Source organism: Thermobia domestica, chromosome 5 (genome assembly GCF_964235325.1).
Source record: "Thermobia domestica chromosome 5, izTheDome1.hap1.1, whole genome shotgun sequence".
Classification (NCBI taxonomy): domain Eukaryota; kingdom Metazoa; phylum Arthropoda; class Insecta; order Zygentoma; family Lepismatidae; genus Thermobia; species Thermobia domestica.
The window spans coordinates 149,204,517-149,231,135 of NC_137458.1; the positions used below are offsets into that span (position 1 = coordinate 149,204,517).

Below are 26,619 nucleotides of genomic sequence, written 5' to 3' on the forward strand. Positions count from 1 at the left end.
TTATTATTATTATTATTATTATTATTATTATTATTATTATTATTATTATTATTATTATTATTATACTACAAAAGAAAAATATAAAAATGTATTTGAAATATTACATTCAATGTGAAAAATGAGGGTGACTAGGAGAGTTTACAAGGGCTGAGATATTTACATCCAATCCTGTTCTTGCGAGCCGCAGAAGATGTAAAAGAGAAGAATCTCCAAGGCAGTTTCTGAAGCGGCTCTTCACAATTTTCATGGTGAATTGGTATGTTTGTTTTGGTTTGGTTAATTGAAGTAATCGTTCCTTTCAGCAACGATGCCTTGCCTATAGCTGCATTACCGACTCCAGCGTTGCCTTGGATGTTCGGGCCTTTTTGTTGTACAGAAGCGCTAAATGGATGCCTTATTTCGAAAGAAGAGTGGAAAAAATGAAAATGAAATCTTTAAGTTTTACGTTCCACGGTTATGTAGGTTAGGCTAAAGGAGACGGTGATGGTGAGAGATGAGTGAAATGGTGGAATGAAGAAAGTGGGAGGAAACGGGAGAACCCCGAGAAAACCCACGAGCACGGTGTCTGTCCACCACAAAGTCCACACGGCGCGAGCCGGAATCGAACCAGGGACCCCAAGCACCGGAGGTGAACGCTCGAAAGAAGAGTGGAAACATTAAAAGAATGAACATAAATGAAAATATTATCAGTAATAACAATCGTATGTTGTGAGAGCTTTGTGGGCCGCAGAAAATGGTTTGGCGGGCTGCATGCGGCCCGCGGGCCGCCATTTGGACAACTCTGGTCTAGTTTATATTAATAGCCGCTAGATGTCAGTAGTCTTCTGTTTTGCTTTTTAACCGTCATATGTTTAAAATGGCTACTCCGCAGCAGAAATCATTTTGTGTTCTCGAGTTTGCGAAGTGCAATTCCGTGACTACAGTGCAAAGACGTTTCAGATTGAGGTACCAAATTGATCCTCCGAATGGGTTGAACACTCGCAGATGGTATCGACAGTTTGTAGGTCGAAGAGAACAGGCGTGTCTTGGATTAGCTCTGAGTGATCAGTGTTTCCATCCCAATGCGCATTACAATTCAGCAGTGGCGCGCTGCTATAGGCAGGTTCAGTGCAGCATTCGAAATTAAAGTTTCGAAGGAAGAATTTGTAACAATGGAGAAATATAGAAGTGGGAAGGCGATCTGCCTAGCAATTGTGCTGATAGCGCTGTTGATAGGTAACATTGAAACAAATCCAGGGCCAGTGAACAAAGCTCTCGAACAAAAAATAGAAGACATCCTTCAAAAGTTAAACACCATGGAACTGAACGTGAACAAGATTGGATTAATTGATGCAAAAATAGACAAATTACAGTAGAAGTTTGATGGCCTTTCAAAGGAAGTGAAAGATCTAGAACCAAAAGTGGCTCACTTGCAGGTCGAGAACAGTGATTTGCGGCAGAAAATTGATGAACTTCAAATGAAGTGTGGCTATAACGAAAATCAGAGCAAGAGAAACAATCTTATCTTCCGAAATGTGCAGGTCAAAAGTGAAGGCTTCCTACCATCATGGAATGACTGTGAGGCGGCTGTGAAAGATATTATAGAAAAAAAGTTGGGGATTAACATAGAACATGATGACATAGAACGTGAACATTTCTTAGGTAGGGGGCGTAACCAGTCGGGTATAGTCGTGAAATTTCTGCGTTACAAAAAGAAAGCCAGTTTTTTTTTCATAAAATTATTTGACTCAGAATTCTTTTATGATAGGTATGTGGTCTGGAGGCAAGATAGAAATATTGAACTAAAAAAAAAAAATGGTGGGGCGTATTGTTTGTTGTGCTTAAAAAATATAACATTCAAAAAGTAAATAGCTGGGAAACAAACTTTGAAAGTGTAATTGTCAAACTGGTTTTGAACTCAATTATCGTGTATATTTGTACTGTTTACATAGAGCCTGATTCACCACTTCATATATTTGAACAGTTTTTTTGAATTTGTAGAATCAAGTTGTCCTGTGGGTTGCACAATTCTTTGTATAGAGGATCTGAATCTACGACAAATAACTAGTTCAAATTTTGATTTAATGACGTCATCAGCTAAATGTAAAAGTCTTGACAATTTTATGTCCCTCTTTAATTTGATTTCAATTAATAATATTCCTATAGCAATGGCCGAACCTTAGATCTTTTTCTCACAAATCTCTCAAAAGTAACAGTTCAAAGAGAATACGATCCACTGGTAATAGAAGATAAACATCATCCTCCCCTTCTAATTCAGTTTACAGCATTGTATTCAACCAAAGTTAAAACAGTGCCTAACACAGTAGGTTAAAATTTTAGAAAAGCAGATAAAAAAAAAAAAAAAAGAAAGAAAAGAATACCGAAACCTTTTAGCTGTAGATTGGGGGATGCTGCAGAATATTAAGGTTGTCAATCGAGCTTTGGATCTATTTTATGAAGTATTGTATCAAATATTTGATGATTACCGTAAAAGAGCAACTAATAAAATCTACCCTACATGGTTTACCCCGAATATTATTAATAAAATTAAACGTAAAACGTAAAAAAAAAAGTCTCAGTGTAGACAACACTAAGTACCATGAAGAGCAATTCCGTCAACTGCGTAGGGAAATTAAAGCAGAAATAACTGCTGCTTGTTTTTAAGCAGCACAGAAGATAAAGAATGATCCGAAATTATTATGGTCCTTCATTAAAAATAAATCGCGTCACTTGTCTTCTGATCGCATACAGTACAACAACCTTACTGATGATAGGGATATAGCTAAAGCATTCGGGCAACATTTTAGTTCAATCTATGGCTCCTTAAGAGCGGACTATGACGTATCGAGCACGTCTCTAAATGATCGTTCCAATGCTCTTCTTGATATATTTTCACTGCCTCTCATATCCGAAAGAGAAATAAAAGAAGCAATAAGAAAGTTGAAATCGAAAACCGCAAGTGGCCCAGATAGGATCCCAACGTACATTGTGAAAGGCTGTTCAGATATATTCTTACAACCTCTGAATATTATTTTTAATTTATCTATAAAAACATGTACCTTTCCTGAAAAATGGAAGAAGTCAGTTGTGTGTCCAATACCCAAAACGAACTCAGCTAGTAACATTGAACAGTTTCGACCAATTTCTATCTTATCTGCGTTTGCCAAGGTGTATGAATATATACTGCATAAGCGAATAATGGATCATGTTAGACCTGCATTATCTGTCAGTCAACATGGATTTTCGAAGGGCAGATCTACTGTATCAAATCTAGCACTAATAGCAGACTACATTTCGAAGGAACTTAACAAGCAAAGACAAGTAGATGTCATATATACTGATTTTTCTAAAGCATTAGACGTCATTGACCATGACATTCTCTTAAGCAAACTGGCATCCTTTAACTTCTCGAAATCAACTCTGCAATACTTTGCTTCCTATCTTCAAAATCGTAAACAAACTGTACTGTATCGTAATCATAAATATCAAATCTTTCATGCAACATCTGGAGTCCCTCAAGGCTCGAATCTGGGATCTCTTCATTTTGGCGGTAAATGATCTTCCTGAGTGCTTTTAATTTTCTAGAAATCTACTCTTTGCTGATGACCTTAAAATATTCAACAGAATTAAAACAATTCAGGACTGTTTAGAACTTCAGAGTGACTTACAAAATCTTGAAATTTGTTGTAAAAACAATAAATTTAAGTTAAATGTTCGTAAGTGCAGTTATTTAACATTCACTAGAAAAAAAATATATTCAATATTAGGGGAAAAACTGAAAAAGCTTGATTTTATAAGGGATTTGGGAGTTATATTTGATTCAAAATTATCCTTTATTCAACATATTGAAACTATTTGCAAAGAAGCCTACAATAATCTTGGATATATTTATCGAGTCAGTAAAGATTTCCAAAATGACCAAACTGTAATTTTGCTGTATTATGCATACGTCAGGTCGAAATTAGAATATGGTAGTAATATATGAAACCCTAATATACAGAAATACTCATTCTTGATTGAGCGTACTCAAAATAAGTTTTTAAGGCTTCTTACACTTAAGAAAACAAAATTCTACCTAAAATTTGAAAGCTACATTCACCTTGTTGAAAATTTTAATTTTGAAACATTAGAACTCAGGGGAAGAAATATTGATTTATTATTTTTACACAAACTCTTTCATGGCAAAATAGACTGTCCTGATCTTAACGAACAAATATGTATCCAAGTACCATCCATTAAATTGCGCACTGCTTCGAAAAATACATTTTTTTTTTGTATGACAGCGAAAACAAACGTCTTAAGCAGATCTCTTATATGGAGAGTTAGTGCAACCTACAACAGATTAGTTAAAGGAAATTTCAACCTTGATGTACTGGCAATGGATGTAAGTAGTTTTAAGAAGTCTATTAATTCTGTAAGACAAATGTAATTATTACCAATAGTTTTATTAATCTATATAACCTGTATAACGTATATACTATGTAACACTGTCATTAGGCATGTGCCTGTTGTGTTATATGTCAATAAATCAATGTTAAATCAATGTGTATGTAAAGGAAAGAGTCCTGGCCGCCCTCGTGTTCCTGAAGAAAATGTTGCACGAATTCAAACTGCTTTCCAACGCAGTCTTTCAAAATCAACTCGTCGTGCCAGTCAGGAGTTACAAGCGCTGACAACAACAATTTGACGTGTTTTGAGAGGTCGGTTGGTTATGAAGCCGTACAAGTTACAGCTGTTACAAGCTCTGCGTCCTGATGACAAACGCAAACGTGTGGCATTTTGTAATGAAATTCTGGATGTTATAGACAATGATAACACTTTTGCACAACGCATTGTGTTCAGTGATGAAGCGACTTCCGTGTTAGTGGTCAGGTAAACAAACAAAATGTTCGAATTTGGGGCCTACAGAACCCACATGCAGTCATTGAACATGTACGAGATTCGCTTAAAGTCAATGTGTTTTGTGCGACATCCCGATCATCAGTTTACGGCCCATTCTTCTTTAATAGAAACACGGTTAACAGTCAGCAGTATCTCGCTATGTTACAAAACTGGTTGTTTCCGAGGCTGCACGAAGACAACTTCATTTTTCAACAAGACGGGGCACCCCCTCACTGGAGTCGCCAAGTGCGTGAATATCTGAATGAAACTCTACCGAACCGTTGGATTGGTCGTCAAGGAGCTGGCGACTTAGCATGTCTCAGCTGGTCTCCACGGTCACCGGAATTGACACCTTGTGACTTTTTCCTGTGGTATTTCGTTAAAGACAACGTTTATGTACCACCACTCCCACAGAACCTGGAAGAATTGAAGAACCGGATCCGTACTGCCATAACATCAGTGACGCAGGACATACTTGTCCGAATATGGGAGGAATTTGAGTATCGATGTGATATTGTTCGTGTCGCTGATGTAGGACATATTGAACATCTGTAATTTGAACTTTGAACTGTAATTTGAACTTGAGAGGTTCGTAAATATGTGTGTAAAATTTCATATTCGTATGTCTTAAAGTTTAATAAATATATGCATTCGAAATACGTATATTCTTTTTGAAACAGGGTGTATTAAGATATACAAAGAGCATTAAAAAAAGAGACGACATAAAAAAATACAAGAAAATGATTGGAGAAGGAATTTACTGTGACTCATATAAAAGTACATACCTAGGCTATTTTTCGAAGTAGTCACCATGGACCTCCAGATATTTCTGGTAGAGCTATACAAGCTTCCGTATATTCTCTGTATAAAAATCTGCCGCCTGAGAGTGCAGCCAGTCCAGAACTGATGTCTTCAGCACTTTACTGTTGTTGGAACGCATCGATACAAGCTACTTTTTCAGGTGAAGAAAATAATAGAAGTTGCAGGAGGCAATGTCGGGGCTGTGAGGACAATGATGAATAGTTCCCATCAAAATCTTTTGAGTTATCTCAACAGTACGAGCAGCTGTGTATGGATGGGCATTGTCATGGATCAGAAAAATTCCAGAGTATAGCATTCCACTCAACCGATTTTGGATGGCATGTCGCAAATTATTCAGTGTTTGGCAATACACATCTGCTGTAATTGGTCGTCCTGCTTCCAAAAATTCCACAAGAATCACACCTTTTGACTCCAAAACACGGTTTCTATGATTTCGTGAACTGATTGGGTTTGTTTGAATTTCTTCGCTTTTTTGATTGTGTATCGTCATGGACAGCGAGGTAAATCTATCTTCAACATTGGGGGGACGGGTAAGATTGTTCCCATAATTTTTTTAAGCGATGTTCAGAATATTTATGAAGTTGAAAAACAATACTATGGAGGATCAGGGGAGCAGAGTTGTCTTGAACATTGGGAGGCGGCAGATTTGAAGTATATTGTGGGGGCATCAATTTCATCTCACTTTCCTTTGTGGCAATCGGACACAAATCATCACATTTCACCCCCAAAACACATTTCAAATCGGATTATTAGAGGGGAACAGTCCTCCTCATCCCTCCAGTGGTCATGAACATTTGAACGCCTTTTCCGAAACTCTGCACCATTCATTCATTACTATCGGTCGTAAATGTCACACAATTCCCGATGGTCTGGCGGGAGCTCATGTGATTCGGATTCCACGTTAATCAGTAGGTCCCGTGTCATACAGCCTCGCTGCTGAAATGGATGTTAAACTCACAATCAACTCAACTCAACAATACCCGATGGATGATTCCATCCAGTGTTGCCAACAACCTCTGAAGAAAATAGGCTAGATGGGCTTCAGAAATAAGCTTTTTTACTCAAAAAATGGCTAGATTTTGAACTGCTAACCTACAACTCACATTGTAGATTTTAAACCCCTTCTTTGTGTGTGGGATTATAAGTGAGTTACAGTAAAATTTGAAATGTTAAATTTTATTAGCTGAAGACTAACAAGCAATATATATGACTTTGAATTACAAGAAAATCCATCAACAACTCATCTGATTTGTGAAAGTCAACAGCCATATTATCAGTTGAATTGAAATAAGTCATCATCGATGTTGTCGCTGCTAGGCCTGATGTCGCAGCTAGCTTAGGCGCTGGAACTGGATGCACCATCGTTGGATTATGGATTGGTTGTGTTTGTGTAGACTGCCAGGGGCGTAAATAAGGGCCCCGCAGACCCCACAATGCGGGAGGGCCCCAAGCCATCAGGGGCCCCAAATCATGAAATAGGACGTAGAGAAGGGGTCCCACCCCACGCTGTCAGCGGGAGGGCCCCCAAGCTTTTAGTTACGCCACTATAGACTGCCATTGTCCCAGCTTTCAGTAGTACTTCTATCGGCAGGTCACAGTCCTTACAAACACTTATTATTTCTCCGTACACCAACATGAACCCTCATGAGTGCATTGAGAGTTTTCAAGCTAATTAAATATCCTATTTGTTTCCTTTAATGAACAAAAACTATCTGTGTGGCTTGAAGAACCGAACAGTTTGCTAAATTTGTATTAGAAAACTATCATTATTACAATGAAATGCAAAAATTAAAATAATTTAAAAGTAGCAAACGGGGCCATTACGGGAGCGACATTAAAAGGCTTTCTGAGTCCATAAGTATTGTTAAGTAATTGTAAATCTGTGGGTGGTGTACGAGAAGAAGAATGAAAACCAAAGGCCGTAATAAAGTAAACTCTGTCTAGAGAAATCAATTAAGGGGGCAGACTGCTAAATATTTTTCAAAAGCTAACAATTTTTCTTTTACAAGTTTTTCGTAAGTGAAAAGAGATAATGAAATGTAACTTCCCTCAGTAATAGCTGATGTTATATTCTACACCCGGAAATACGAATCGGAAGAATTTTCAGTGTTGCCATCCAGAGAAATTAGTGCGACCATAATTTGAATTACCCAAAAATCTAGGTTATTGCAGCGACTAGAAAATGAACTCAACGGCAATTGATGATTATCACACTGTCTGCGTTCCTTGTTAACTACTTTTAAATAATATTTGTATTTATTTTGTAATAAAGAGTACAAAATAAATATTTTTTTTAATAAACAGTAGAATTAAAATACAAATATATTATTTAAAAAGTAATTAACAAGGAACACAGACAGCATGATAAGTCATCAATTGGCTTTGAGTTCATTTTTCTAGTCGCTGCCACAACCTAGATTTTTGGGTAATTCAAATTCTGGTCACACTGTAATTTCTATGGATAGCAACACTGAAAATTCTTCCGATTCGTATTTTCTGGTGTAGAAAATGATGATCTATTATTGTGGTAAATTACATTTCATTATCTCTTTTCACTTACGAAAAACTAGCAAAAGAAAAATTGTTAGCTTTTGAAAAATAGTTAGTAGTCGACCCCCTTAATACGATAATATATAACGACAAACAGACTAATTAAAAAAACTCACTTTATTTTCGAAGGAAAAAGTATTTTTAGAATTAATTCAACGCCTAATAAAAAAAAAGCCAAAAATGGCAAAAGAGTTGCATAAAATAAGCTATATTTAAGGCTTAAGCATTTCGTAGACTCATATGGCTAAATGCCTCTCCAAATTGGCTAATTTAGCCAAAAATAGGCTAAACTGGGATCACTGATTCCATTACTGTTGAAAGCACAGAATACTAGATCATGCTCCTGCGCATGCTCAGCTTCATCAGTGTTGACAACCACTACTTAAAAAAGTGTCAGCCCTTTTTTGACATGCGGCTCATATATATATATATATATATATATATATATATATATATATATATATATATATATATATATATATATATATATATATATGTGTGTGTGTGTGTGTGTGTAATATACGGTTATTCTGAAAGAATATGAAATTGTGTACTTGACTCCTGCTTGATAAAATTCTGTATATGCCACTATTATTACATACATTGATGACATATTAAAAAGTTCTGTTTGTTGAAGTTGGCACGGTTCTTTTCGTTCACTGTTGATTGTGTATTTTACATTTATTGTCGTCGAGCAGACGTTGATATCTGTGAACTTTAGGGATTTCCTGGACGCTAGAATAAACAATTTAAATTCATCAAGCAACATTCTAAAACACCTTCTGATGAATTCCCATCTTGTAACCAACTTACTGTTCGTGAAATGACGACATAATGGTACCAAAATCAAACAATTTAAATTATCACCTTTACTACTATTTCATGTTCATGCATCTTTTCGTTTGGAATCCATGATACTGTCGAATCTAGCGAAAGTTTTGAAATACCCAGATTTCAGGGCCCCAATCAGGTCAAAACATGACACGAGTACTTATCTAGACGTAAATATTAAATGCATATACTCACATTGTTTCAAATAATAAATTAAAAGTACTGGATCCACTCGTCAGGCACGTAGCCAAGGGGTGGGTCCGGGGGGTCCGGACCCCCCCTTCAGGACCAGAAATGAAAAAAATTAAGGAAGGATGAAAAAAGGAAACGAGGAAAAGAAGAATCAGCGTTAAAAGTATAAAGCTACAGCAAACGTTTAGTTACTCTTTCTTATGAGAAGCTTTGTGTGGAGCAAACGGGGTCTCCAGTTTAAAGTGGATATTATTGATATTATTGTAACGGAGCATTCCGACTCCATGCTTATCCTATGGACTACAAATCACGATCGATAAACCGGTTCGATCAGATAGACTCTCAGGTAGAACTTAAGAAATGCCCACAATCACCAATAATGTGAGCCTGGCTACATAGATTCCAGTTACACTTATTAAAGAAATTTTCAGTTTCGCTACAACTGAATCCATTTTATAGAATCTTTACTGCCGAAAGGGATCTCGTTGCTGTCCTTGGCGGTATTAAACGAAGATAAGAAAAAGAAGAAAGAAGACAAGAAGAACCGAGTTCGAATGACCTCAAAAGACTATCTTTTTCAATATATTTTTATATTCTTTTACTCGAGATTTCACCATAGTTTGTTATTAAAATACTTACTAACATATCCTCACTTTATTGTCCTTACAAACCAATATGGGTACGTTGCCAGTAAAATAGTTCAGATTGATCTAGTCCCTGATGTGTAACCACAGTATATCATGTCACGCCCCCCCTCCCAATATATGTTGCCAATAAAATAGTTTAGAATGATCGAGCTCCTTGTGTGATAACCACAGTATTTTGTCACGGACCACCCCTATTACAAAATCCTGGCTACGTGCCTGCACTCGTATTATACGAAATCTTGAAAATATTTGTTTTAAAAAAGAAATTGGATGGCAGTGAGTGAAAGTGTTTCGTTTGTATTTAAAAGTTGTGTTTCACGCATTATTTATTTTTAGTGGAAGGCCTCGTTTGAATATATATATATCGCCAGTATATGAAGAGGAAATCAGGGATAATACTCGTATGGAGCGAAATGCACATGTCAACATGAAACAAAGTACTTTGATTCTGATAATCGTATGATAACGCTTTGTTATCTACGAATAATCTATGTTTGTAGTTGTTTAACATAGCGACTTAAACCTATATACTTCAATGTGTTGATAGATTACTAATTTTTTGTAACGTAAGATTGATAACACTCATTTATATAAGAAACAAATCCTAATTTGTTAATTTATCTGTGAACATGACAGAACGAGTTTTTCCTGTGCTCTTGTTTCTGAGTTGCTCATTAGGCATCGTCAGTGAGTACCTGAATATATTTTTATTGCATAAATTTAAAAACTTAACTGTAATTAATATAAAACAGTACATGCAATTTAAAGTTTACCTACTAAATATTTAGAATTAATAACTATATTAAGATCAATAGAGAAAATCCCAATTCATTCCCAATTTCCAAATATTAGAAAACAGTGTAAAAAAGGTAAATATGATTTTCGTCCATTATTTGATCTTCCTCTGCAAAATCAAGAATACATAGTCTCTATCGTACGAGTTCAACCGAACTCATGCGATCGGATCAAATTTAGCAACTTGATTGACCTTGATCTGATACATAACAGTGTGAAATACTATATTGTGCAGACTTGCAGTTCCCAAGTTAGAGGAGGTCAAATTTTGAATAATATTTTCGAGAACAAAGAGTCATACACTGACTTATCCGATGAGGGCCAAACTTGGCATAGTGGTAAATCTTGTCTCAGTATATAAACATGTGAAACATTATGTTGTGCTTTCGGTTCCCGAATTATGGAAGGTCAAATCTTGAGTCATGTTTTCGAAAACGAAGTTATACGTCAAATTCATTCGATCAGGATCAAACTTGGCGTGCTGGTAGACCTTCACCTGCTACATAAGTATGTGAAACATTATGTTGTGCAGGCTTTAGGTTCCCGAGTTACACGAGGTCAAATTTTGAGTCATATTTTTCAAAACAAAAAGATATGTAACGAACTCATCTTATCCGAATCAAACTTGTTCCAACTTACAGTAGTATATTGTGAAGGATCATTTGAAGTTTCAATGATAGCGCCCCCTAACTGCACTAGGATACCGCTTCTCGAGGGATCAGCGAAGTCAAATAGTGACGGATCTTGTCAGGGAAAAGATGGGTGACCATTTGTACTTACCAGTTGATGCTGGGGTTGCGGCGTCCACGCAGCGTGAGGATAATAGGGGCTCTAGTTGAAAGAAAGAGGCAGCGATCTCCAGTCTAGATAGCCAGTTAGCAACAAGGGTAACCGGGTGCTCACAATACATGAGTGCCACAAGATGGCTTGTTGGTTCTGATCTCCAAAGGGCTGTAAGTTTAGTTTTTTTTTTTTTCATTTCATTTCATTAAGTTTCAGATTAGGTAAGAAATCCTATGATTATCTCATTTATTACATTTCTACAATCCTATATTACCGTATATATTTTAAAACATGATAATAAAGAGTATTTGCTTAATTACAGTGTGTTTGAAAAAGAACTCCCTAGTTTCAATGTGTCCTAGAATCTGTACAAAGTGACATACACTATTCTAGTTTGTCGTGTTTGATTCATCAACTCTCCAAGTTTGGCTCCCCTGCAGTTGGCAGGCCTGCTTGACCTTGAGACGGCACCAGTACTGTTTTTCCCTCTGTTTCCTCAGTTCAGTCCAGGCAGGCGTGAAGTGCAGAGCAACTGAGCAATAATGTGTACTCCGCAACAGAAAGTGCAGTGTGTTATTAGGCTTTTGGCAAACTGAGTCAGTTATAAGAATGGAACGTAATTTTAGACGTCAGTATGGTGGTGAACCACCTACAGCAAAAACTATCCGTCATTGGCTAAAGTCTTTCAAGGAAACCGGTAGTGTTTTAAAAGCAAAATCATCAAGTAGACCGAAAACTTCTGAATATGTTGTTTATCCGTGTTTCTTGTGTTCGGAGCCCGAAGAAGTCATTGGCCAGACGTAATCTACAATTAGGAGTGCCTAAAGGTACTGTGTATTATGTTGTGCAAAAAAAAAAAAAAAAAAAAAAAAAAAAAACTTAAGTTGCGCGCCTACAAATTGCAACTGTTACATGAAATTAAACCTACTGATAAAATCGAAAGGTATGAATTTGCTGCTGACTTTCTACACAGAATTGATGATATCATTTTTTAAAAAAAGATTCTCTTTTCTGATGAGGCTACATTTCATATCAGTGGAACAGTTAATCGTCATTTACGGGAAAGAATCGTCGCGGCGGTTGGAACAGTTACACCTGAAATGTTGATGAATACGTGGCGAGAAGTGGAATATCGTCTCGACGTTTGCAGGGCCACAAATGGATCCCATGTTGAAGTCTACCAACATTAAACAAAACTTGAAGGAATTCTCTTTCATGATATGTACTCATTGATGTAAGTTCTCATTCATTTCCTAATTAAATTTATACTTAAAACTAAGGAGTTCTTTTCCAACACCCTGTATTACTAGTTGTTCCGTCCTATCCTTCGGCCTACTATACATTAGAGGCTAAAATCGTGCTTAATAAAGAGGTCCAGTTGTTAACATTTAACTTTTTCTTTTTTTGAGTTAGCCCATCAACCAACCAAAACTCCATACCATATTTATTATATGACTATCCAAGGACTTCGTTGTACTGGCAAGCGATAGCGCAGTTACAGACATCTATTTGTACGACGCACAGGCGAAGACATTTACTGTTTATTATTAGTCTTTTAAAAATATAAGCATACTAGTGTGTGCTTTAAAAATCTCAGGGGTTAGATCTATGGCCACGTTAACCCGTCACGTATGACATCACTCGGTGATTACACTACCCAGGGAATTGGGGAGGAAGAAAGGAATGGGGAAACGGCCCTAGACCATTCCGGCATTTGCCTGGTGTGAATGAAGAAAACCTAGGAAAAACCTCACTCTAAATCACTGGCCTGAGAAAGTTTTACATTTTTTGACAGAGTGTTCCACCGGAAATCGAACGTGGGACTGCTCGTATCAAAGACGAGAGTGTTAGTGACTATGCCACGCAGGGTCATATAAAAAATATAAATTTTCTTTTGAACGGAACAAGACTAGAGTAGCACGTAAAACTTGACTAATAAATCCAGTCATGATTTGAAAAACTGACAAGGGACCATTCCGATTTGATGAATTCAATTGCTGAAAATGATTGCTAACTGGATTCAGCAGCAAAAGAAACAGAGAAAAAGAAGGTGTTTAGTAACACACCGTACACAGGGTGGGAGATAGAACAAGTGGGGGCAAAGTGCGAAGATAGAACATAGAAAATGTCTAGAAATGCCATGTTAATTTTGAAACGAGTAGAGAGATTGAGGTCAAATGTTGGATATGAGGAATGCACGTAGAACTCCACTGAATAGGTATAATGTGAATCATGGGGGCATTCAGTGGCGTAGGGAAGGGGGGGCCCGGAGGGGCCGGGCCCCCCAAAGAGGTCTGACAATGTACTTTGGTACTTTGATGTTTGCAATGTTTTATATATTTTTATGTTTATATATTTTTTTGTTTGTAATTTTTCTATATGTACCTATAACAGCACTTGCCCTCCCCCAAACACACATCCTGGCTACGCTACTGGGGGCATTTGAAAAGCCGCCATGATGGAATTAGCGCAAGAAGATACAGTATATTGGAAAGGGGTCATGTGACATATAGCTCTTGACGCACACCGTCTATTGAAATCAATAGTGGCCAATATAGTTTGAGACGTCTGTAACAGGAGACGCTCCACGCTATGGAAATGTAGCAATACTGTCGTAAAGATGACGTGAATGAATGAAAAAAAGTGAATGAGGCCTCTTTCCAGCCAACAAACGTCCCGATCCGTCTAATATTCGTTTACATGCTAATAAAAGTGCAAATATGACCAAAGACAACCTGAAAAAGTTCATGACTAACGTTTTCTGGCCTTCTATAGAGCAGATAAAACTGGTGCTTCTCATGGAGAACCAATAAAGATGAAAAGTTGGTGCAGAAACCAGAAAAAGTTAAACTTACCCGAATCCTTATCCCTGATGGCAGGGATACAATCACTCATACAATCGTTGGATGTGTTCTTCCGTCTGTATAAGAATTTCGTAAAATATATAACAGACACCGTTTTTCTGTCATCTGACTTCAAAATATGACAACGGGCAACATCATTAACTTGCAATCACTCACTCACTTCCAGTTTACAGCACAAAGGTTTCAAGTTATGGTTAGATAAAAAATTATGCTTTCTACAGAACTGGATATTTGCAAACAGCACTTGGCGGATTCATGACAGCTATCGACTCCTGCTTCAATTTCAATACCGGAGACAGCTGTGACGAGCCCGATTGTCCATCTTTATTGTTTTTTAAATGTATCCACTGTTGTCTCCATTTTTGTATCAACCACATCGTTCTTTAGTTCCATAACAGTTGCAATTAAACAGGCCTGAAAGTGTATTGGCCAATATTGTATCACGGATACAGACAGAGAAACTGATAATTAATGTTGTTAAAAGATAGCTAATAATATTTTATCCGTATCCATTGATTACCTCAGTATTACAGTGGAAACTTATACGCAAAGAGATCAGAGATACAGAGTTACTTATGAGTAGACACAATAACTACACAGTAATTGCTCTAGGCTATCTCATTTTATTATGATAACTACAATATCTTGTGGATGAATCCCTCACAGGGCTATTCTAATCCAAATACATCTGTTAATAAGTATATGGGTCATCCACAGTGAGTAAAATACTCGCGAGTTAGAGAACTCAAATATACTATGAGATGTAAATGAACAATAAATGACACATTGAAATTCAATGCCTTGGCCAATCACATAGAATACTCATAAGTAGTGTGTTTGCGACAAAGCAATATAACAGTTGTCATTACGTGCATGAAGTTGCCCCCCCCTCTTCCAAATTACACCAAACATTGCACATCGTTAGTGCATCGTTAGTGCAAGTTAGTGCACTCAGAACTAACGTTAGTGCTATCAGCGTTTACGAGATATTGAAGATTATTGGTGGGGGGACCAACTTCATATGAAGTTTGCCCCCCCACCCATCTTTATGCAGACAGATTTTCACAAAACTTAGCGCATCGTTAGTGCACTTAAACACACTAAGCACTACCGTTAGTGCTACCATATTTTGGGATTTATTCAAGATATTTGGTGGAGGGGCCAACTTCAGAAATATCAAATTCTATACAAATAGAGGTAGAAACATAGAGTTAACGGCAATCGTTAGTGCATCGTTAGTGCACTTAAACGCACTAAGCACTAACGTTAGTGCTACCATATTTTGGGATTTATTCAAGATATTTGGTGGGGGGCCAACTTCAGAAATATCAAATTCTATACAAATAGAGGTAGAAACATAGAGTTAACGGTAATCGTTAGTGCATCGTTAGTGCACTTAAACGCACTAACCACTAACGTTAGTGATACCATATTTTGGGATTTATTCAAGATTTTTGGTGGGGGGCCAACTTCAGAAATATCAAATTCTATACAAATAGAGGTAGAAACATAGAGTTAACGGCAATCGTTAGTGCATCGTTAATGCACCTAAACGTATTAAGCACTAACGTTAGTGCTACCATATTTTGGGATTTATTCAAGATATTTGGTGGGGGGCCAACTTCAGAAATATCAAATTCTATACAATTAGAGGTAGAAACATGGAGTTAACGGCAATCGTTAGTGCACTTAAACACATTAAGTACTAACGTTAGTGCTACCATATTTTGGAATTTAATCCAGATTTTCGGTGGGGGGCAACTTCAGAAATATCAAATTCTATACAAATAGAGGTAGAAGCATGGGGTTAACGGCAATCGTTAGAACGTGATTAGTGCACTTAAATGTACTACGCACTAACGTTACTGCTACCACATTTTGTGATTTATTCAAAATTTTTGGTGGAGGCCAACTTCAGAAATATCAAATTCCATAAAAAGTGTCAGTATTTTCAGGAAGCACTAACGAATGCACTAATTACTTTGTTAGTGCTTGAAATGGCGTAAATTCATAGTGACCACCAAAGATCCACTTTACTTGTAGCGCCTACACTAAGTAAGTACTAACGTTAAGGATTGGTGCACAAAGAAGCACTAACGATGCATTAAGGATTGTACTAGAAGTAATCATTAGTGCTATTTAATTTGGCAGAAATTTGACACAGTGAAAAACTCCCCTTAAATTTCTTATGTGAGTTTCCTGAGATGTAACTGGCCATAACTACACTAATAGTAAAGCACTAACAAAACTAAAAGTATTTTCTAGAAGCACGGATGATGCACTACCGAACGGCTCTAATTTTTTTCGTTATTGGTTGAAGTGGGGGCGCCAAGTTCATAAAGGCTTCCAAAGGTTTTTCTACTTGTAGGACCTACATTAATGAAGAACTAACGTTAGGTGTTAGTGCACTATGAAGCACTAACGATTTCAGTAGAAGAGGTCATTAGTGCTTTTGATTTTGGCGGAAATTTGACGCAATGAAAAATTCCCCATGAATTTCTTATGAGACTTTGTGGCATATAATTGGCCATATCTACATCAATAGTTAAGTATTAACGGAACTATGGGTGTTTTGCAGAAGCGCTAACGATACATTAACGAATGGACATACTTTTCGTTAGTGCTTGAAGTGGGAACCAAGTTCACGCTGGCCCGCAAAGGTGTTTTCTTACTTGTAGCACCTACACCAATGAAGCACTAAACTTAGGGTAGGTGAACTAGGAAGCACTAATGTTACAAGTAAAGAAAACTTTCGAAATTAGCGTGAACTTAGCCCCCACTACAAGCACTAACGAAAAAATTAGTTTTATTCGTTAGTGCATTGTTAGTACCTCTAGAAGATACAAGTAGTTTTGTTAGTGTTTCACCATTAGTGTGGATATGGCCAATTATAAGTCACAAAACTCCCATAAGAAACAAATGGGGAATGATTCATTGTATCAAATTCCCATCGCATTCAAAAGCACTAATACATCTGTTAGTGCAATTGTTAGTGCATCTTAAGTGCTTCTTAGAGCACAAACACCTAAGGTTAGTGTTTCATTAGAGTAGGTGTTACAAGTAAAAAAAGACCTTTGGGGAAGTCAGCCTGAATTTCTCACCCATAATTTAAGCACTAACGGAAAAAATTGTGCCATTCGTTAGTGCTTGTATAAAGCACTAACAATTTCGTTAGTGCCTCACTATTAGTATAGTTATGGCCACACGAGACTCAAGAAATTTATGGCAAATTTTTTATTGAATCGAATTTCCGCCAATTCAAAATCACTAATGATCTCTTCTAGAGCAATCGTTAGTGTTTCTTAGTGCATCTACACCTAAGGTTAGTGCTTCATTAGTATAGGTGCTACAATTAAAATACCTTTTGAGGCCAGAGTGAACTTAGCGCCCCCACTTCAAGCACTAACTAAAAACTGAGTGCCATTCGTTAGTGCATTGCTAGTGCTTCTAGAAAACACTAACAGTTTAGTTAGTACTTCACTATTAGTTTAGTTATGGCCAATTACATGTCACGAAACTCTCATAATAAATTTATGGGAAATTTTACATTGCATCAAATTTCCGTCAAATTCAACAGCACTAATAATATATTCTAGTGCAATTGTTAGTGGTTCTTAGTGCACCAACCCCTAACGTTAGTACTTCATTAGTGTAGGTGCAACAAGTACAATATCTTTGGAGGGCACGGTGAACTTCAAGCAGTAAAAAAAAAAAAAATTAATGCCATTCGTTAGTGGATCGTTAGTGCTTCTAGAAAGCACTAAAGGTTTGTATGGACTTTGATATTTCTGAAGTTGGCCCCCCATCAAAAATCTTGAATAAATCCCAAAATATGGTAATGCTAACATTAGTGCTTAGTGCATTTAAGTGCACTAAATATGCAATAACGATTGTCGTTAACTCTATGTTTCTACGTCTAATTGTATAGAATTTGATATTTCTGAAGTTGCCCCCCACCAAATATCTTGAATAAATCCCAAAATATAGTAGCACTAACGTTAGTGCTTAGTGCGTTTAGGTGCACTAACGATGCACTAACGATTGCCGTTAACTCTATGTTTCTACCTCTATTTGTATGGACTTTGATATTTCTGAAGTTGGCCCCCCATCAAAAATCTTGAATAAATCCCAAAATATGGTAATGCTAACGTTAGTGCTTAGTGCATTTAAGTGCACTAACGATTGCCGTTAACTCTATGTTTCTACCTCTATTTGTATAGAATTTGATATTTCTGAAGTTGGCCCCCCCCACCAAGTATCTTGAATAAATCCCAAAATATGGTAGCACTAACGGTAGTGCTTAGTGTGTTTAAGTGCACTAACTATGCACTAACGATGCGCTAAGTTTTGTGAAAATCTGTCTGCATAAAGATGGGTGGGGGGGCTAACTTCATATGAAGTTGGCCCCCCCATCAACAATCTTCAATATCTCGTAAACGCTGATAGCACTAACGTTAGTTCTGAGTGCACTGACGTGCACTAACGATGTTCAATGTTTGGTGTAATTTGGAAGAGGTGGGGGGGCCAACTTCAGACACGTGTTGTCATTGTAACCTTTGCAATAATTAAAATTAATTGCAATAATTGAAATAATGGTAATAAATTAAGCTGACTGAACCATTGAAATACTTATAAGAATAATTGGAAGAAAAATTGAAGAGGTAATCGATCCGGGATTATCATAACCTACGGTTATGAGGATTCAATTGATATGTGCTATCCTGCCATAATCATATGTAAGAGTGTGATAGAAAACCATGTACAGTAATATGCAACTTATATTTGCAGATCCATCGATGCCACTCAGGAACGACAACAATATGTTCGCGTTTCTGCAGTGGTCAATGTAATTGTACCACCTATCCGATATTGTCCGACTTAGTAAAGCGAGTCAAGACGAGACGAGACTACGACCGAGCGCGACCGAGTCTCAATTACTGAATAGAATTGAATACCCTGGTCTAGGAACCATAAGTTTTTATATGCGCCTCATTTGTTATTTTTCTTTCTCATGTCCTTTAGAACCAGTGTATTCTAGACAATGAAATAATAGTTTTCGTGACGTATGCGGGAAAACACTGCTTTCACATTTTTCACAAACATAATGTTTTTGTTATATAATTGTTTGGGTTTTTGGTGTCCTTCTTCAAGTATGTAACTATACTTATTTATGTTACTTGGTTTTTCCAAGGTGGCATTGTTAATAAATTTTATTGCAGTCTGATTTTCGAAATTATAAAAATTTCGATCAAGTCCGTAATAATTGGTTTCAATAGAGGGTGTGCGTGAAGAGCCATACGTCACATAACCCTTTTTCCGTATATTCTTCCCGAGCTAATTCCAACATGGCGGCTTTTCAGACAGTGACGACGCCAGAGGGGGGGCAAGGGGGGCGAGGGGGGGCTAGACTGCCCCCCCAGACTCTTACAATCTTTAAACATTCTATATGTAGTATTTTATATCAGTGTCATAACCAATCTCATTGTCAAATTGTAGCCTACTTTCCATGTATTTACAATGTGGCAGATTAGTCCTCAAGTTTTCTTCTTTCAGCGTCTGGGTATCCACGCATATTTCTGTTTTCCTATTTAGCGCCTTTTGAGGTAAATTTTAGTTATACTTCTTTCTTATGATTTTTAATTATTGTGTCTAGCGAACAATAGTAGATTTGGTCGACTTGTTTTCTTCTCATTGGATCAACTTCGATTGGAAACAACAGAAAGGTAAAACTAGTTACGTAACTTGTTTGTATTTATCCAGGTTTGAAGTTTTCAGTTTGATATTTTGTTTTATTTAAAGGTTCTATACTTCTTTTTTCTGAAACATTATTCTCGACTTTCAATATTCAGAGGATGTGCTTATAACAGCTAAGTTTGCAACTACCAGGGCTTAATTTTTGAAGGGGATAAAAAGAGTTGTGTTTTCCCTTCCTTCAAATGATAATAATACATTTATGGAATTAAATTGATTCCCAATAGATAAAACGTATTGTCAGAGTGCTGATCTTTAGTTAGTAATTGGTTTATACTAGTGCTCCCTTACTTATTTTGTTTCAAAGTACTGACGTGATGTCTACCATATTGACTAGGAACTGCTGAAAAATTCGTAGCCCAACCAGAAGGAGTGCACGTGGAATTGTGAAGTTTTACTTTTTCTACACTTCCCCCGCGAGTCAATATACTACCTTGTACAGTGCTCCAGTTTTTGCAGAAAATTTTAAAAATCTGAAGATTTCCTCGCACCACTGTTCGTAGCACTACCCCTATCAGATCTAAAATGGCGTCCTTTCAAGTGTTATTTAAGTTTGGGAAATAAGTACACGTAATAGTTAGACGGAGCTAAATCTGCGGAATAAGAATGATGATCTAGACATTGAAATCCTAGATTATGCAATGTCAGTTGTGTTCGCAGGGGCTTGATGGACAGGTGTATTCTCCTGAAGGAACAGAATTCCTTTCTTTTTATTTTCCGCGGCGTTGAACTTTGAATTTTTCTTTCAGTTTTGTAAGTAATGTAGAGATTCTGGATTCAATATCTGACCGTTGCGGAGGGAGTCTATGAGTACGACTCCATACTTATCCCAGAAGAATGTTGCAAACAGTTTCTCAACCTACTTCTGAGTCTTGAACTTCTTGGGGCGATGGAGAAATGAGTGTTATTACTCCATTGACTGTTGTTTCGATTCCGGATCATAGTGGTACAACAATATTTCATCTATGGTTACTATTCGTCAGCGAAATTGATCAGCATTACGTTCAAATTAGAAGAAGACTTCTCTTAATGCCGTCACTCTTTTATTCTCCTGTCAGATATTTTGGGAACCCATTATGTCGAGAACTTGAGCATACCCAAGCCATTCTGAATTATGCCATCGACGGGTTCCAAAGAAATGCCCAGAATCTCTGAAAAAAATTTGCTGAGAAGGTAAAAACTGAGAAAGCGGGGTGCAGCCAGACCTCAGACTATAATATGTATATCGTGCAAACACACTACACACTTTAAAAACTATATAATAATAGCTTAAATTATTTTTGTCACTCAAAAACTGGGGTGGCCTAGGCCCTCCGGCCCCGGGCTATATCCACCACTGGCTGAAATGCTGCAATTTTCAAGAATAATGACACAAATTACATCCGTGATTTCGGGAAGAGTCATTGCTTTTAATCATCCTGGATGTAAAGCATAATTTGTTGAGAAATCGCCACGTTTATACTAAGCCATTTACTTCTTCATCACTGTATATAACGGAGGAGAGGCCCGTGGTGTTTCACTGATTTCCTAATTAATATACTTCGGTGACTTTCCTTGGTGGAGCAAAAATGTTATAACAGTTAGGATCTGGATGTTCGTGAAATTATCTGTTTGGGCACACATAATCACTTCAGAGGCCTAAGAAACAATGATAATTTCATTATTAATATGAAAATTTGTATTTGTACATACAGAGATATGTTTTTCTAAACTACGGTTTCATTTTTCTACCTAGTACCTACATTCCTTCTGGATTGGACTAGGACATTTTCAGTAGCTCCTCGTAAATTCTCTCTCTCTCCCTATATATATATATATATATATATATATATATATATATATATATATATATATATATATATATATATATATATATATATATATATATATAGAGAGAGAGAGAGAGAGAGAGAGATACGTAGCATATAGTACTAGACGAATGTGTTACTTGTAGCATATGTGAAAGTAATTCAATTTATGTTTAGGCTTCAAAAGTTTCATTGAAAAATATTTCATGTGCAGACGTTACTTATTTGTTAGTTACAAATTTTACTTGAAATGACTTTAATTTATAATCATATAGGTCTAATATATAAACAGCAACGAAATTACACAATGTAATGTAAAATAAGTCAAACGTAATAAATATGTCATTTTTGGTATGGCAAATAGCCGCCCCCCCAAAGATGTATCTGCCCCTTCTTTGCCCCCCTAAGAACTTAAAGCTGGCGTCGTCACTGTTTTCAGATATCCTCCATGATTCACATTAAATCTATTCTGTGGAGTTTTACATGCATTTTTCATATTCAACATTTGACCTCAATGGTATTTCTAGACATTTTCTACGTTCTATCTTCGCACTTTACCCTCATTTATCTCCCACCCTGTATATGGTCTACCACTAAACATCCTCTTTTTCTCTGTTTCTTTTGGTCCTGAATCCAGTCCTAGCAATCATTTTCAGCAAGTGAATTCACCAAATCGGAATGTTCCCTTGTAAGAACACCACTCTAAAGGGAAAATCCTGTGAGACTTTAAACTAAATATTTCATTTTTACTTTTGAATGACGATAGAAGAGAAGAAATCATGGTGATTAGTTTTTAAAAAATGAAATCGATATTTCCACGGATCTCACGGATCTGCCCCTACATGCCGCAAAGTGATTTTGAACGTCCGCCCGTTCGTTCAACCAAATGTATGTACACTTGCTTAGAGGCCATTCCGTTCAACGTATTAACGAAATATTTTAAATTTAAGATTTTGTAAGATTTTTTTGTTTGACTATTTTTCCTACCCCCACCCCCACAGACAAGGGTAGTTTACTGAGGTGAAAAATTGCGATATTGTTGAAAGCGGTTCGAACTATTTTGTTTATATTCCATACATCAATATTTCATTAGCAGCTCTATATTGTGGTATAAATAATTTCTCTGAGAAAAATGGAAAAGTTGTAATTTACGGAAGAATTTCTTTTCGGACGATTTTTGTAAGAACGGATAATTATGTGATTTTTTCATATTACATAAATCAATGTTTTATTAATAACTTTACCTTAAAGAGTAAGTCATTTGTCCTGCAAAGACCCATCAAGGATAGTTTACTCTTGTGGTGAGTTTCTTTTCGGACGATTATCTAAAAAAAAATTGAGGTGCTTTTGTTCATATTTCATTAAAAAAAATCATTAATAACTGCATAGTATTGTGAAGATATGTGTATTTAGACACATGAGAAAATATTTTATTTTGAACTATGGGACATTTTATTTTAAAAATCATTACAGTGAAAAGGATAATCAATCATTAAATGTTAAATTACTTTTCGATTTTTTTCTAAGTTCATTTGCCTTTCCTATTAGGAAGTCTTATTGCTGTCTGTTATTTCCTTCTTACACTTGTAATTTCTCAATTAATAAAAACAACAGATTGCTTCCCCATCCGCATTCCTACCATCACCTTATCTTGGTTAATCTACGAGCACGCACTTTTTCATCACGACGGAAAATATAGTTTATGACTGAGGATATGAACCCGGAAGGGACGCTAAACAAAAACGATTGAGAGACTTTTGGAAGGGGCAGTCGATATGGAATTAGAAACGAGTTAAGATGTAGACCGCGAGATTCATTTTCAATTTTACGACAAATTTAGCCTTGCTCTGTCCTAAAGAGCACATTTGTATCAACTTACGTTACATAGCTGTTAACGACGATGAATTGTTTACTAAAGAGTAGTTTCGACTGTGACTGAACTTACGATCTTTGTAAAATTGGTTTTCCTGTCCGGCTCTCGCTAACTCTTAATCTTCGACTACTTGGACGACCAGCCAGCCAAAAAGAGAGATGGACGGACGTCAGCCCACTGGAAGAATCGTCAAGAAGGCAACATCCAAATCTACAAGTAAGTGCAAGTAGGTTAACCTGTCCTAAAAGTTGCTCCCTTCTCACTCCTTCAAGCCCATCGACATCACAATCTGTTACCTTTTACATACGTTTGATTTTTTAAAAATGCAACCCAGGTCTGATCCCGTGCCTTACGTATTGTTAAGTTCAATGTATGTAAAATCCTGGGCGCAACTTGTCGGTTCTGACATCCCCAATTACGTTACTTATAAGCGCACTATCTGAGCTCTCAGACCGACAAGGGGCGACTGCACAGTATTGTGTAAATCACTTCTTATGAAAATATCCACGAGGGGTAGTTTATTCGGAAGGGCGATACTTGTGATATTGACAATTGAGGTACTTGCTTGCAGCATTTATGGCAGTGAGATATTTGCGGTACTGTTCAAAATAACTTCTTATTCTCCAGTTCAGAAAGGATATTTTCTAGTGTTTTCGGTTGAGAACAGGTACGAAATAGTCTCAAAGGATAAAATTCATACGAGCCTAGGTTAAAAGCCGTGAAATCCTGTATGGTCCGAGATATACAAAATCCCTTCATAACAAAACTGAGGATGAAGTGGATCGAACTGGGGTGATGTGGATCATCACGAAAACGATTTGCACAAGCTTTTGTACGAGCATATGATAATCCTGTCGATCTTCACAGTAATAACTCATGGCGTCATTTCACGCATCCTGAGAACTAATCCTATCGTGCGAAGTCTTTATCAGAATTGTAATCATGTTTGACATTACTTTCTGCAGTATATGTACACTCATGTCCAAAATGATCGTCGCAAATCTATAACTGTCTTCTTGTAAGAATATAATTTGATAATGATTTTGCAAGGTACTTTTAAAACTGATACTATATGTATAATCGGGAAATGTATGTTTGTAGTAAATTTCATAGGAAAAGAATCATAAATACGAAAATTATAATGAGTAAAACAAAATGTTGCTAAAGGGACACGGAAGTTTTATTTTTGTTTTATTGTTCTTATTTACTGCTCTTTTGACATGAAATTTGTCTTTGTACATGTCTTTGCCGATACACATACTAACATTATAAGAAATATCGGGCGAATTCGTTATCAAATTATATTCCTGCAGCAACATATTTATAGACATGCGACAAGAATTTTGGACATGAGTGTACATACACACAGCACGACGCACGTCCATGGCGTTAGTGGAAATCTGGATAACAAGTGAAGTAACTTCTCAACCAGGAGCGTATACAGAAGTTCATCAAGGGGAGTTTAAACTTTCAAGTTAATACAATTTCAGGTATTTGTATAATATTATAATCTAGTAAATGCTTATTTTTACATAATGTCTTCCTCAAGACGGGTTAAAATCCAGAAACTCTCTCCTTGGGTATGCCAGTGCTCTCAAGAAGTGTTTTTTCGTGGCTGTTGGTTAAAAGTATTATTTCAACGTCTTTGACGTACACTGATGTTTAGGTATATGAAAAAAAAAAAACTATAAACATACCTCATCTTGTGCCGTACTTTCAACCATGACAGAGGTTATATATATTCACACCCTTAGCACTAGCTTTTCGTTTTCACGTCAAGTAATAGGCAATATACTATTTGTGTACGTACCTTTCTAAAAAAAAAATCAAATTTCTAGTTTTACGTCTGACGATTATGGCGTCTAGGATAAAAGAGACGGATGATTAAAGTAATTAATAATAATAGAAATTGTGGAATGAGAATTGGGAGGAAACGGGAGAATCCCCAAAACCCACATATATGATGTCTACCATACAGTCACTTGATCTGTAGTCGAACCAGGATCCCCCTAGCACCAGAGGTGAACACACTACCAATGAGACACTGTGCTCTCTTACCTTACGAAAGTTGACTTAATTCTCCTTTTATTGGTAACGTATGTCTGACTTCCAGAAGAATCACAACTCAAACATTGTGACTTTGACGTGTGTTGACAGTTGGCACCAATTTCCCGATTTTTCTTAAAGTTTCATGTGTGAATTACTGAAAACCAATAACCTTAGCAGTAACACACTTCAAACAGTTAACTTCCACCTCAGTACTCAATATTGTTTAATATTGAGTGTTCGATATCTCATTATTATTGCTAATGTGCTCTAAGATTTAGTTAAATTATCGTAAACGTGCATGAAAGACACCTTAATGCTTTCAACACACTTTGCATGCTGTATACCCCAAATGTCCCCCTGTCCAAAGGAAACTTTTGAATAGCGCCACTTATGTCCTAGAACAACTGGTTTGTCATTGTACAGCAACTGTCCAGTAACGTAAAGTCCCGACAAGAGATAATTCTTGGGGCTGTTTTTTTTGACAACTTTCATACGATTTTGTTGTTATTTTATAAACAAATATTCACTAGAAGCCCTATTTGTGGCATAAATTATTTCTCATGAAAAATAGAAGATAGATAGTTTACTTTTGGGAGTGATTTTTTTTTCAGATAAAATTTTCTGGAAACACCTTATAGTTTAATTGGTATTTCACACATAAACAGTGGCGAAGCGTACTATGAGGCTCTGAGGCCGGGACTACCCTGTTTTCTACTATATATTTTCTTTACCGTTGGTTTCTTATAAAATAAAGTCAATACTTCAGCATTTCCGTTTTTTCGGTAACAAAATAG

General features: G+C 36.6%; 1 protein-coding gene across 2 annotated transcripts in view; it reads left to right on the plus strand.

Moving 5' to 3' along the window:
* The first annotated feature begins 10,512 nt into the window (after positions 1–10,512).
* The window catches only part of LOC145686173 (lipase member H-like), a 65,414-nt gene continuing 49,307 nt past the window's right edge, over positions 10,513–26,619 (plus strand). For both annotated transcript variants that reach the window (XM_081759192.1, XM_081759193.1), the window contains exon 1: positions 10,513–10,589. In XM_081759192.1, the coding sequence (XP_081615318.1) occupies positions 10,532–10,589 (58 nt within the window). In that variant the 5' untranslated portion in view covers positions 10,513–10,531. The remainder of the gene's footprint in view (positions 10,590–26,619) is intronic.